Here is a 13552-nt window from a genome sequence, read left to right on the forward strand (position 1 = left end):
CAACGCGGCCTGTGCTTCCTCGAAAGGGAAAACGCCTTTCCTTTTGAAAAAACAAAATAATTGTTCCTTTGTAGTGTGGTGCTGAAAGGGTATAGCTGTGGCTGTGGTACGTTTAGCGCGCTGGTTTGTGGGGGGGTGAGCAGAGCAGGGAGGTGCAGCACCTTCATTGCACAGAATTCAGCACAAACATGCATCCTCAAGTACAGAGAAGTGCTAAAAATCGTGTAGGAGATGGCGATTATAGAATGTCTTCAGGTGGAGAGGACCTAGAAGGTAACCGAGGCCATCACAGGGTCTCAGTGGCAGTGCCCTTAGGATGCCCACATCCCTTTCACCTGTGTCCACCCAAAGTCTACACCTGAGGGAAACGCTGATCAGTGAGCAGCAAAGGAACTGCTGCAGGAGTCTCTCAGGATTTTGCACTAAATCTCTGCTTCTTGTTTCAGCCTTTTTTTTTTTTTTAACCCCTCTCTGGTGTTTTCCCAGCTGCTTTCCAGGATTTGCTAGCTCTCTTTTCCTCCATCCTGTCTCCACTGCCATATAAAGGACTTCTGAAACCCCCCAGACAGAATTACTTGCCAGGTAGGTCACATCACACACTTCACTTTCAGAGCTTTCTTCTCCCACCTGCTGTCAGTACATCTTCAGTTGCAGCAGAATGGTTTGCATCAACATCTTCCTTCCAGAACATGGAAAGCCTCATCTTTAGTCTAGAACATGATTATCATGCTAAATTCTAACTTAAAGGAAGGGTTACACAATGCATTTCCATTCTGAGAGGAGCAAGATTCGCAAAGAGAGATAAATTGCCCTTTGATAACGCTTTGAGCAGAGAAAATGCTGACTTCTGGAATGGCATCTCCTTAGGGAACTGACTAAAATCACATCTGCGTTGGCTATCTAATAGCTAGACAGAGGTAAAATACAATTCCCTTTTTCTCTTGCACACTAACTACATTAAGGTAACCATATTATGGTAACATGATTTTCTTTTTCAGCTCAGCATCAAAGGCAGCTACGCTGTTTTCTCCATAAATTCAAATGCTGCTTTATTTATTTTGCTTCCATTTTTCTTATTTAGAACAATTTCTAAACAGTGACAGGCCTTTAATGACACTCATGACTCAGAAATATTTGCAAATGTAGTCAGTGTCCATTAACATGTGTCACTTAAGTTAATTGTTGCTAAAAGTGAGCCAAAAAGGCAAAGATATATGCATCCAGCAGAATGATAATGATCATCACCATTTGATCAATCTTCCCTGTGAGTTATATCTGCACGTTACTTTGAGGTAGCGCTAGAAAGAAGCGGTTGGTCCAGAGCATCCCTGCAAAAAGAAACATTCATGGCTTAAGTACCATTTACTCTTCATGCATCCTTTTAAGAACTCTTTCTTGACAGTTGCTTTTTCCTTGCTCACTGACTACGAGATTAGTAGTAGCCTCTCAAACCTTCCTGATCACAGAAGAGATAGGAAACAAAACACTACTATTCTTGAACAATCTAGCAGGTTTTCTGTAAAGGTACTCTATTGCAGCTGTACCCAATGAAAAGTTTATGAAAAAATTACTGGGTATTCTTGTAGAAAACTTGAAACAAAAATAAACACCAGTTCAGCTGGGTGAAACAAAACAGAACTAGAAGCAAGCTATAGTAGGGTTGTAAAAGTATATATATTTTTAATTTAACAAGTCTGAAGCAAATCAAGCTCCCATTGCCATCACATCTTTGCAGATCTGATAAACTGACAGCAGACACCCACATGATGTGTTCAGCTAAAAAAGGCTGGCAGTTGTCAAACAGCTGTGAGTTTACTTAGTAAAAAAGACAGCAAAGCACTCCAGCAGTTTTGGTGCAATTTCATCTTCCTGTACTCACCATTCACTGGTAACAGCACAGGAAGAAACCTGCCATTCTCTATGCTCTTATGGTAAAGAATTGTACTGCACACACTATCCTATAATCCCATGTACGTACTCCTACCAGGAAAGAGGAATACACCAGTAAGTCTCAGGAGTCAGGAAAAAAGGTCAGAAAACTGTTGCAGAACTGTTGCGCACCAGCTGCAACCAACACCTCTCTCTCACCTCATTTCTGTTTCTGTTGACTGCAAGAGAATACGCTCCCAACATTTTTCAGATCTGGAGAATTAATAGCCCAAATAATTCTCATTCACTGAACTACAAAAAATAGTACTTTCACTATCTAGGCACTTTATAGTCCAGAACAGAAGGAGCGTGTATCTGAGAACAGTCTCTAACATAGAGCATAAAGACTGTTGGTAAGTGAAGTCTGCACAAAGTGGGGTGGCCACAGACTTGTTTTTCTGAGGTTCATATACTTTGGTCATACACCATCACTGCATCAGATTAAGTGAAATCACATACCTACATGGGCCCCTCATTACACAATTCACATATTACAGACCAGAGGAAAAAAAAAAAGAAAATCAGCACAGATACTTCACAGTATTTCTGTTAGGCCAACAGATATCCCTAGTATCACATTTTTGGTGGGTAACAACAAATATTTCCATAAAATAACAAAGGCAACCTAAGCACAGGGTTCAGTGATGCTACGCAAACTTTGTCAAAGCAGTTATTATGCAGGCACAGACCTGGAAGCAGTCTTGCTGCTAGTAAGGATGCTAGATATAAAACCCTTTGCTTAGCTGACCAATTTGTACTTTTAAGTTCAAGCACCACAACTATGTACAACTGAAGTAGCAGACCTTGTAAGCTAAGCTTTAACACTGCCATCCAAATTCAAGAAGCCTATGCTTATCATCTTGAGTTTCTTCCCTGCTCAGTCCCCTGGAACAATTCCATATATGCACAAGCAAGTTATTTCCCTCTAAATTCTCTCTGCTTCATCTTTCACCTCTACCTAACGTCATGTTCTTGTTACTAAATCCCCTCAACCTAACACTCCAAAGACTCACCTCACACAGGAGAATGGCCCAACAAATCCCTGTACCTAGCTCCAGTGCTTCTCTGCTTCAGGGAGAGCTACCTGCAGATGCTGAAAGTGATGCCATTACCCCTGCCTTCCTACACACACATGCCTGCACTAAAAGCAGGAAGAACGCAATTCTAGTAGTCCAAAGGCCTCTTCTATTTCAGAACATCCTGGCTTCATGGCAAGGTTATGCCAGTATTACCACCACAAGTTAAACAGTGAAGAAAACAGAGGGAATTTCTGGTCATCAGCTCATTCAGGAGTAGTACATAGTTTATAATCACTACTTTCATTACCTGACTCAAGTCATAACCTACACCATGTCATAAAAAAAAGGCCAAAGAACTTGATTCTTGCCTGCCATCACAGCAGTCAGATTTCCCCTACAATACACATAGTAGTATCAAACCACCTCACCTGGCTTTAGCAGCTTCCACAGCTATTGTTACAGCAATTTCTGCTCTCTTTTTTCCTAGAATATTCTACTGTCTCCAGCCTGACCTATTTATCATTACATACATTAAGTAACAAGTAATCCAATACACAGAGGGTTAACTAAATAATACACCTGGAAAATAATTTATACCTTTCAAGGTGAGAGTAGGTTAGAGGCACCACTAGCTTAAAACTAATTTTCCTCCCTTCCTTTCTTTGAATACAGTCATCACTTCAAAGTTCTCTAACCTCATAACTATAAAAACATTTAATCATCAGGAATACCACAGAAATCGTCAATGGTTAGGAGGAAATTAAAGAGTTGTTACTAAGATATTTGTGTTTTTGGTTGCTTTTTGTTGTTCCCAATGTGTTATGCCTGCCTTTAAGCCAGCAAGTTGTTATCTCCAATAATTTTCAGGTTGAAAAGTGTCTTGTATACATGCGTACACAATATACATACTGTAAATGTATGAAGTGTGAGCTGAGAAGCCTAACACTTAGAAAGGTAAGCAAAAGCTGAATGCTGAGGCTGAAATTGACAGCAGGGATCATCCTTAGTCATGGAACTTTTGCAGCTATTGCAGCTGAAGTCTGCACTTCTGTAGGCTTAAAATACCACATTTATAAACCAATTTTAACTGACGTAGCAGATTAATAACAGTGCCAGATGCCTGCAGGAGGAGGGGAGCACAAGAAATTTCATAGCAAAACCTGGGAATATCTCCCACCCTATACTTTTAAACTAAACAAGTAGTCTACACGTGAGTGCTAGATTTTGCTAGTGTCCTAACACCCATACAAAAATAAAGATGAATGAGATATCCTTACTACTCCCAATTAAATCCTGGAAGCCAGAAGAGAATGTCCTACCCACATGTAAGATTGAAGTCCCTTGCTGGCAGGTTTGCAGAAACAAAATTTTATTTACACAGGCAAGTCTATCTTTAGACCTCAATTAACTCTTTACATTTCTAGAATATTTACATGATTTCATGATGCTCCAAGAATAGAGTGATGAACAACAAAAAAAAGATTACAGAAAAACAGTCAAAAGCATAGCAAAAAAAAAAATCCAACCTATCGTTGTGCTTTAAAACTTATGATCTAGAATAATGTAGAAGTGTAGTTTTAGCACCTTGGTCATAACGGCCATGCTATATAAGACACTTAAATAGCAGAGGGGATTTCAGAAGTGACCGTATCCAGAGGTTGCCAGTGACAATTCATAAGCGAATCATAGAGTTCTTCACTTGTCTCCATAAATTGTCTGTTCATTTCATCAACATCCAAATACAACTGTGGATCTGAAAATAAAAGCCCAGTAAGTACAAGCATCAGCACTGAGGTATGCACACAAAAATCAAGAGAAATGCCAAGTAAAACATTTTTGCTAAGCAAAATAAATAGATTTAGTAATAATTTTAATAAGACATTTATTCCCCTAGAACTTTAAACAAACCTGACAATTCCAGTTTTCTTCTGGGGATTTGTGTATTCAAAGGCTAGGACTCTATTTGTCATTCAAGATAAAATCACACTGTTTAGAAATAATCAACAACAAAACCTTCACAAAAATCATTTATTCATTCCTGCTATACTATGTATTCTGTGTAATAAAGCTCTGAACACTAGAACAAGATGCCTCCATACAAGGAACTGCCTGCAAGCTTCCCAAGACACAGAATTACATTTTGTACCACATCTGTAAGTGCAAGGTAAAACCTCCCTTTAGAACCTGCAATGTAAAGCTTTTACCTCATGGTATGGAAAACAAAGCTCGTGCTTATGAATGAGTTTCTCATATAGAATCTGCTTAGTGGATCAATCCAAGGAAAGTAAATCCTATATTAGAACTTTCCAAAACGGACTGAAGGCATAATTTACAGGAACCCTACTGTAGATGCCTCATTTTATTTCATGTAGCATGTCATATCAGCTTTAAAACCCCTAAGTGATCTCAGATGAACCACATAGAGAGCTGACCCTTGTATCAGCTCGATTTCCAAGATGCTCTTCCAGTTCATCCAGTCTTGTATTGTTTAAGGGCACAAGTATGGCTGAACAGAAAAGACAATGACAGAATCATCATTACCTTCAGTAAGTAGGTCATCACTGATTTCAGCCATAGCCGAAGATTCCTGCAAGACAGAATTTAATCATTTTACAAAGCTTTATAAATTCAAAATAACGTTGTTACCCTGAGACATTCTCTCTTTCCACAGACATACAAAATGCCATTTACCCTTGCAGTTACTTTTAAAAGAAAGCCAATGTTACAGTACAGGTTGGAAGGGACTTGTGCAGGTCATAACTGACCAACTGACCAAAATAAGATCACTAACAACAGCTATCTGCTCTAAGCAAAGCATACTGGGGAAAAAAGAGGAACAGAAGAAGCATACATCGTTGTGTTGTCAAAACTGTTATTTGATATAGATAAACAATGTATAAACCACTAATTCTATGCATAAACTACAAGCACAGATACCTCTGAATGTAGTCTGCTATTCTAACCTCCATGCTAAGCAGAGAGCATAATTTCGGTTTTAGAACATATCTGCTCCAATTCACACAATTTGTACAGCTATCCATAAAGTTTCTTTATTTAAGACAGGTGTGTAGTATGTTTTACCTCAAAAACAGCTGGAGCCATAACAGCATCTCCTAAAGAGCAGTCTCCAATAGCTTGCATGCTATCATAGGCAGCATAGGAGTTGTAGTTATACTCAGCATATGCATCATAATTCCACTGTGAGTAGTAGTTCTGATAATCCTGGTAATAATCATTATAGTTGTATGACTGGTACCGCTGGAATTCTGCTTTCAGTCTGAAATATGAAAAGTTAAGAGTTTGAGAACCACAAACTGTAAACCCAGTTTTCCAGTTAAACAACGTGCCAGCTTACACATTCCAAAGCTTAAAAGGAAGCTTTCCTATATAGCTGCATTAAGTGACAGCTTAAGGCACAGCACAAGATCTTGTACTTAAACAGAAGCAGAAGTCCTCACCTTTGCCAATATCAAAAGTAATTGTTTTTCATCAAATCCAGAGCTTTGACACTGTTATCATACAGAGTATTCTTAGTGTTGGCATAAGCAAGCTGCTCATAAGCCTTTGTGCTCTGCAAAGGTTAATTTAAGACCAGAGACATTTATCAAGCACAGCTGCTTTAAAGATGCAGTCTTAGCCCTTTCATATTTTGTTTGGTTAATTACTAGATATTTCTTCCAGAAAGAAGTGAATGAATTCAGATTATCCATTTCAGAGAAGCATCTTACACTGCCTGCTAGTTTGCCTCTACCTGCAGTTTAGTCCATCAAGCATTCAATAGTTGCCAAGTACAGCTGTCAGGTGAAGCCAGTCTTGCTTTACACCATACTTCTAACTGTTCAGTAAGATGACCAAATCAGTGGGAAACTAGGAAATACACTTCATTTTCTATGAAAGGGGCCACATGATTAATCTTCAGTACTCCCCCTTGCCTGAGATTTTCTCTGGGGCAGCCTCAGACAAGTGGCAAGAATTAAGATAAGAGTTATCTTAACTAAAACTAATGCACACTACATACAGTACATTCAGATAACCATGCTACATACTCCAGCAAATCCTTTTTAGACATGTTTTCACTAATTCTATACAGGCAGACCTCCTCTTAGTGGGGAAGCAGAAAAATCAGTGGTATACATTTTTGTGTGCTGAATACAAACTGAAGGAGTTCAGAAACAGTCACCAAAATGAGTAAACATTCATGTCAAACTGTTTAATTTGATGACTGGATATTTTGATGCTAAGACAGATACTCAGCCCTTCAGAAACATACTAATGTATATTTTAATACCTACATTGCATTTGTTTCATTACTGTAAAGTACATAAGTCTTAATACAGATATTCTATTGTCCTGCTACTGTAGCGAACAATTATCTTGAGTCTTCTGCTTCCAACTGCATTCCTCCTTCAAAGTACCATTGACATCCTTCTGGATAGCAGAAGCAAGGAAACACATCTGTGTGACCTGTTCCTGTCTCTAAAATAATTATGGTCACAGCAATTTTAGATAGTGCTCTCTCAGGCAACAGCACTTCCATTCTAAAGCAAAAAGAGGCAACATCTGCAGAATTATGCCAGGTAAACAGAAACAGAAGTAGCATTTTTTACTATTGAACAGAATATGCAAGCTAACCTCATGTACATACTGAAATTGTTCATATGCAGGGTTTTTTCCCAGTATCCTGGATCAAAGTTTATCAAATTTAGAATTAATTCTTTTAAATGGTTGAATTGCTTTAAGTAACTGACAGACTTGAGATGAAAAGAGTAAAATCCCTCTCAGAAAGTGCTACACTCCCCACTGCCCTAAGCTACTGGAAAGCAAAGAACAGTACTTTGAAAACCATTCCAGTAAAATTTCCCTTGGCTTTCTCCCTGTATTCCTACATCTCTTCCCCCACCAGCCTACTGTAAAACTAGTGACGTGCTTCTTTCCTCAAACTAGAGGGAAAGGTCTAAGAACAAAAGCTCCCTGTCCCTTCTACTTTATTCAGGCCCAAACCTGGAAAATATTTACAAATGCATTCAGCTTTGCTCCTTGAGAAATAAAGCTGGCTGCAAGAGCAGATAAGCCCAAGCTACACTGTGTGGTTAGATTGGAGTTGGATTCCCCCAGCAATCCTAAACCAGGCTGATAAATCCAGGGAGTCAAAACAATCTCTCTGCATTTTTGATTTTGTAGACTGCATCCTACAGCCAGTGTTAAAGCCATTACAGCAAGGGCCACAGACTTTACAAAGGCAGAGCTACAAGAATCTGATTATTTAGAATAACTGTATCAATGCACAACTCATTGGTTACCTTTTAGAAATTCCTATGCTCAGCCGGATTCGTTTTCCCCCCAGACCTGGTGCATTCTGGCAGTCTTGCAGTGCCCTCATCTGATCACCTTGCTCACCAAATCTGACATAGGCATACCCTCTACAATTTTCAAAAGGGAGAAAACAAATTCTAGTATGCATAACAGTTACAAAACTAATTAATTCAATTTGTCTTCTACAAAAACAGAAGGAAGCAGCTAGTATAGCTTCTATTAGTTAAGCAACCTCTCTGGCATACGCACATGCACGGAAGAGGCTGTCTCCAAATTAAAAACTTGGGCCAGAAGCAAAAAGCCTGCTCTTTGGTAGCAATAAAACTTGCTGAGAGCCAGCAGAACAATACATTTTAATTGCTATCTGCATAAGTAATCAGATTCTATATTTCTGCATATACAGAGCTCATTTATCAGTTATTAACACACTCCTACTACTGTAGAACACTAGTATTCTTTTTATCTGCCTTCTCTTAAGTTTCTTGAATTAGTCTGTTACAGGCAGCACTGTCTGAACAGTAAACTCCCTCATTCCTGCTTGACTCACTGCATGACCAACAGTTTCAGCTAGGCTTTATTTACTATCAGTAAAATTGCATTCAATCTCCCAAACCCCTTAGATTTGCCAGGCCTCATGCTTTTCCCCCCCACACATAAAAAATGGGAATTTTGACCTCAGTATTGCAGATGATACAAAGCTGCACCAATTTCAGTGCACAGCTTTCCCTTCTCCCAGCATGTATTTTTTTTTTTTTAATTGTAAATCTACATGACTAAATCAAAGCTTTTCAAAAGTTAACTAACTGCTTAAACTAGCCTTTTAGAAACTCAAGGACCTGTGCTGCTAAGAAAAGCAGTGCTTAAGACTAATTTCATTCCTCTTGCCTCAGGAAAAAAAGTAGGGAAGTTCTAACACAAGTTCTTATATATTACTACAGAAGCAAACACAACCAATTGCATTACAAATTTACACTGAGTTACCTGGAATATCCCAGCAGGTCTGTTGCTATTTTGCAGTCAAGACATGAGGGATACCTCTTTAGGAAATAGTCATAGAGCTGGAAATCATCCACTTCTGGAGTAAGCTCCCCAACAAATATTGAATAATCCGGTCTTTAAGAAGATAAAGAAAACAGCTTTAAAACTTTTAGACCAAAATACTGATTCCAGTATTTAAACAATTATTATATTACAGTTTGTTAAAACCAGACAAATTAGTCTAGAGTATTTCAGTGCAAAAACACACTGAAATGTACAGAACTGCAATGCCACCCCAGCAGCATATAGTTCTCTAGTACTGCAGGTCTAATCCTACTGCTTTAGCAACAAGGATCCATTTTCTGAAAACTTCCAGAAATTTGTTTCAAAGATCAACACATTTATTTGGAGATATATATATATACATAGCAGGGGGTTGGAACTAGATGATCTTAAAAGGTCCTTTCCAACCCAAACCATTCTATGATTGCCCAAACAAGAGGCACAGAAATACAATGAAAAATTAACTCATACTACAGCCATGGCTATGACTATTTTGCCACCACCTGCCAGCAATCACGGAATCTTTCAAGAGAGTGATGACATTCAGTGGTCACCATCAACCTCAGCAGATAAAGACAGGCAGAGCTTTTCATGTTAAAAGGACTTTACCTGACTGTACTACTGGTGGTAGTAGTAGCACTAACGAACTCTATTCTTCCTGGTTTTATTTTGTTCTTTTTCTTCCGTTTCTTCTGCGGTGTTCTCCACCAGCTGTAGGCCTGGAGACACTCTCGCTTTTTCCCAAGTAAATCCTGTTGGGATAAAAAACACCTCTATAGTATTTAGCCTCATTTACATTCCTCCCTCCCTCTCCCCATCACCACAGGTGATTTCCCCATATTCACCTTGCCCTTGAAAGAAGCCTGGGGTCCCATTTCTCCCTCCGCCTCCCATGAGGGAAAGCAGCCTCTGGGGAAAATGCCTGGCAAAAATAACAGAGCCAAAGGATTGTATGAACAGCCACATTCCCCTGACTTGTCAAGCTGGCTAACGGATTGACAGCTTCCTCTTGGAATTCGGAAGAAAGCAGTTAGTCCTTCGATGCTGGTCAATCCTAAATGTTAAGTAGCTCCAGGACTGGATTGTGCTCCACCTGAGCTCTAAGACTCTCAAAAAAAAAAAAAACCTTCAGTGGCACAGTGAGACCAAAAAAAAAATAATATATATATATATATGTCACTTTCGCTCAGAAAGGGATCTCAACTGTCCCTATCTCTCCTCTCTTAGGAATTCTTCTTTGCTTCTGTGTGATGCCTCTCCTCGCTACCTAGCAGTGGGCCGCTCTCCCGGGCCAGGAACAACAACAGGAGGCCCATTAATGGAATGTAAGAAGAAAGAAGACCACAAACAGGCACCAACTCGGCTGAGGGAAAACGCTAAACCCAGATGCAAGGCCAGGAAGAAAGAGGCATAAAAAGCACCTCAAAAACAAAAACCAGAAACCACAATTGCAAACCCCAAAAGCCAGTTTAAAAAATGTAGGGGGTAAACTAAAAAAAAAAAAAAGAAAAGAAACAGCCGTATTAACAGATTGCCTCCCTCGTTTAATATTCTGAAGAACAATTTCCAAAAATAAGAATGGTATTTTTCAGCAACTTTACTTACGCAGCGTTTAATGTTCTTCCTCTAGAACACCTCTACATAACTTACATAGAGAGTGTTATTTGCAAGATCCTTCAGAAGAACTCATGCTCAAATAATCCAAACTGCAAAGTTTAATGCCATGCTCCCAACCTGTTTCGGTTGTTACAATTAAGCATACAGAGGACAACCACCAATTACCAAACTACCAGAGGAAATCATGGGACTAGAAGAATACCCCACTCAGAGTGAGCTAGCTATTTCAGCTTTACATTCACCGGGGATTTTGAATGTTCTGGAACCCATTTAGACACTACAAACCTGAGTTTCTCACCAAATGATCTTACCTGGCTCGCCATAGTTGAACAAAAATAATCTGTCTTCTGCCTTCAAGGGACACAGATGCAACAGTTCAGTTTATTGCAATCCTTCAGCTGAAAAAAAAAATAAATGTGAGGGAGGACCAAGAATCTCAATTCTGAAATCAGTTAATTTCAAGGATGTTCACTCTGTCTAACAGTTTTAACATTATTAATTCACAGCTAGGGAATGTAAGTTCTGACTTGTCATTGCTAAAGCAATGGATATATGACCATAAAGCAATGATATTCCTTGGATAATGGATATATGACTATAAAGCAATGATATATGACTAAGGGTATTACAATTAGAAGTTCTGGCAGTTCACAGATTTTTCCTATTGTCCAAAGCACCGTAAAATTTTATAAACAGCTTTTTAGTTACCTACAGTTTACTCATGTCTAGAAAACATACCAAATCATAGTTTACAAGTTCTAAAATAATTAAAAACAAGGCAACAGAATACAAGCTGTTTTCTACAATATCTCAAGCTCTGCTTCACCCCACTCTCCACCCTCTTTTGAGCCAAATAAGAATTTGTAACTTCCTGTGGCACAAAGTTATACAACTGAAAAGGAGCAGTGTTACTTCCTACGCTTTGATGAATAAGAGAGTAAATAAAGAAAGAATAGTAAAGGTAAAATTGATCCAATTGATCCTTCTGAATCTTTCCTTAGTTGTATCTTGTCTTTTGTCTCTTCTCAGACATACTTCCCTAAGAATGAATTAACAACAAAGAGGGACCTTTTCCTACTACTAAAATCCTGGACACCGTTCACTTAAGAGGCATATAGCTATTCCCAATTGATAACCTTTCCTATTCCTCATCCAAGTCACCTCAGAAAACATTTTCATTTAAAGAATACAAGGGCTGCTCTAAAAGTAATGCTCCCTATGTTATTATGTTGACCCTCAATGTCAGAGGTGGATGCTGTTAGTATGGCAGTAAAGGCAGAACCTTCCCACCAATAGCTCATTCCATGTTGTTGCCATGGGACAGACAGCAGCAAAAGGGCATTCTGACAAAAATGGCATCTGACATAGAAGTGTGGATGAAGCAAAGGGGGGGAATTTAATTCCACCATGGAGAAAAAACAGCACCCACTGACATTCATCAACATTTGCTGAACATTTAAGGAGACCAAAAGGTAGATGTGAGCACAGTAAGTGATGTATTTCAACAGTAGCAACAGTGGGTCACCTCTGCTGGTACAGATTTGCAGGCTCTTGTTCATTGCTACCAAAAGCACACAGCTAATGCTGGTGACTATGTTGAAAAACAGTGCTATTATGCTTTTTATATCTGTTGTAGCTTTCGTGGAAATAAATGGGAATCATCACTATGAGAGCAACTTATATATTATCCCCTTGCACACAACTGTTCATTCACCACTACTTTTTGTTTTTATATCCAAAGTAACTCTTCAAAGCAGACACTGGATTGCTGGAATTTAACTCCCATTTCCACGTAACGAGTTATGTAACACTCTACAAACTGATTGGTTGGAGTCATATTCATATAATTACAGAGTATTTGTAATGCTCTAGAGGCGTGAGCATGCAGGTGAACAGTTCAGCACGGTGCTTCTGAAAATGGGTTATGCTATCCTGACACAGGATAGCCATGGTGTTACACAAGATAGCTATGCACTTCATCTCCATACCCATTTGACAGCCAATGAAATTGTAAAGTACAAACAAGCCCTTAAATACAGGTACATACCAGTAAGGTCAGTGTATAACCTCTCACTAAACATAACTGTGCTGAGGGATGATCATCAGCATATTTTTTCCAGTTAAGGAGGTTGTATTAATAAGAACAGCCTTAAGTTCCTTAACTTAAGAATAATGCCTTCAATATTGGAATACTAATCTTTGTATTCCCCAGTACATAATGCTTTATTTTAGTTATTTTCAGAAAACTTACCGCTCTTCACTCGTGCAGATTTACCAGGAGATGCCAAACACAACACAACTTTACACTAAAAAAAAGTATGAGAGGGCAAACGATGCAATAACTCTGTGACCACAGTTACTGCAGACTCATGCAGAACTGCTCTTGTACTCTTCTCTCATCCGCTCTTCAGTGGTGCTTCTTTTCACTGCAAGTCAAAAGCACATTTAAACAGCAGTTAAGAGAGCACACATGTGACGTGGCACATACACCTTCAAGCCCACCTACGCTCACAGCACGTTTATCCCTCCGGTGGGGCAGGTTTAACTTCCGGAACTCAAGCAGTTCCTTCTCTGGCTTACGTAGGCTCTCCACCGGGCTTTTCACCTTGGCTGCCCATTAGCTGTAAATACGC

General features: G+C 39.1%; 1 protein-coding gene across 3 annotated transcripts; it reads right to left on the minus strand.

Moving 5' to 3' along the window:
- Nucleotides 1-1023: 1023 nt before the first annotated feature.
- LOC100548537 (tRNA selenocysteine 1-associated protein 1) lies at nt 1024-13345 on the minus strand. 3 transcript variants are annotated; one of them, XM_003204727.3, is made up of 9 exons: nt 13171-13345; nt 11231-11317; nt 9912-10054; nt 9243-9374; nt 8249-8368; nt 6030-6225; nt 5490-5535; nt 4533-4701; nt 1024-1328 (listed from the first exon to the last, which is right to left on the minus strand). In XM_003204727.3, exons 2-8 carry the CDS (start codon nt 11240-11242, stop codon nt 4565-4567), a joined length of 786 nt encoding a protein of 261 aa, XP_003204775.1. In that variant the 5' UTR covers nt 11243-11317; nt 13171-13345; the 3' UTR covers nt 1024-1328; nt 4533-4564. The 3 variants fall into 3 exon arrangements, with proteins under 3 accessions (XP_003204775.1, XP_003204774.1, XP_019469276.1); XM_003204726.4 differs by lacking the exon at nt 13171-13345 and adding an exon at nt 10148-10224; XM_019613731.2 differs by lacking the exons at nt 8249-8368; nt 13171-13345 and adding an exon at nt 10148-10224.
- Between the last annotated feature and the right edge of the window lie 207 nt (nt 13346-13552).

This window comes from Meleagris gallopavo, chromosome 3, assembly GCF_000146605.3.
Source record: "Meleagris gallopavo isolate NT-WF06-2002-E0010 breed Aviagen turkey brand Nicholas breeding stock chromosome 3, Turkey_5.1, whole genome shotgun sequence".
Classification (NCBI taxonomy): domain Eukaryota; kingdom Metazoa; phylum Chordata; class Aves; order Galliformes; family Phasianidae; genus Meleagris; species Meleagris gallopavo.

What these genes read in the sequence shown, in the direction of transcription:
- LOC100548537 (XM_003204726.4), bottom strand. Translation starts at nt 10,177, where the DNA reads ATGGGACCCCAGGCTTCTTTCAAGGGCAAG. An exon ending in GACCTGCTGGGATATTCCAG is followed by an intron (nt 8,369 to 9,242) that starts GTAACTCAGTGT and finishes TGAAAATTGTAG; the next exon opens with AGGGTATGCCTATGTCAGAT. An exon ending in TGGCTCCAGCTGTTTTTGAG is followed by an intron (nt 5,536 to 6,029) that starts GTAAAACATACT and finishes TCTGTCTTGCAG; the next exon opens with GAATCTTCGGCTATGGCTGA.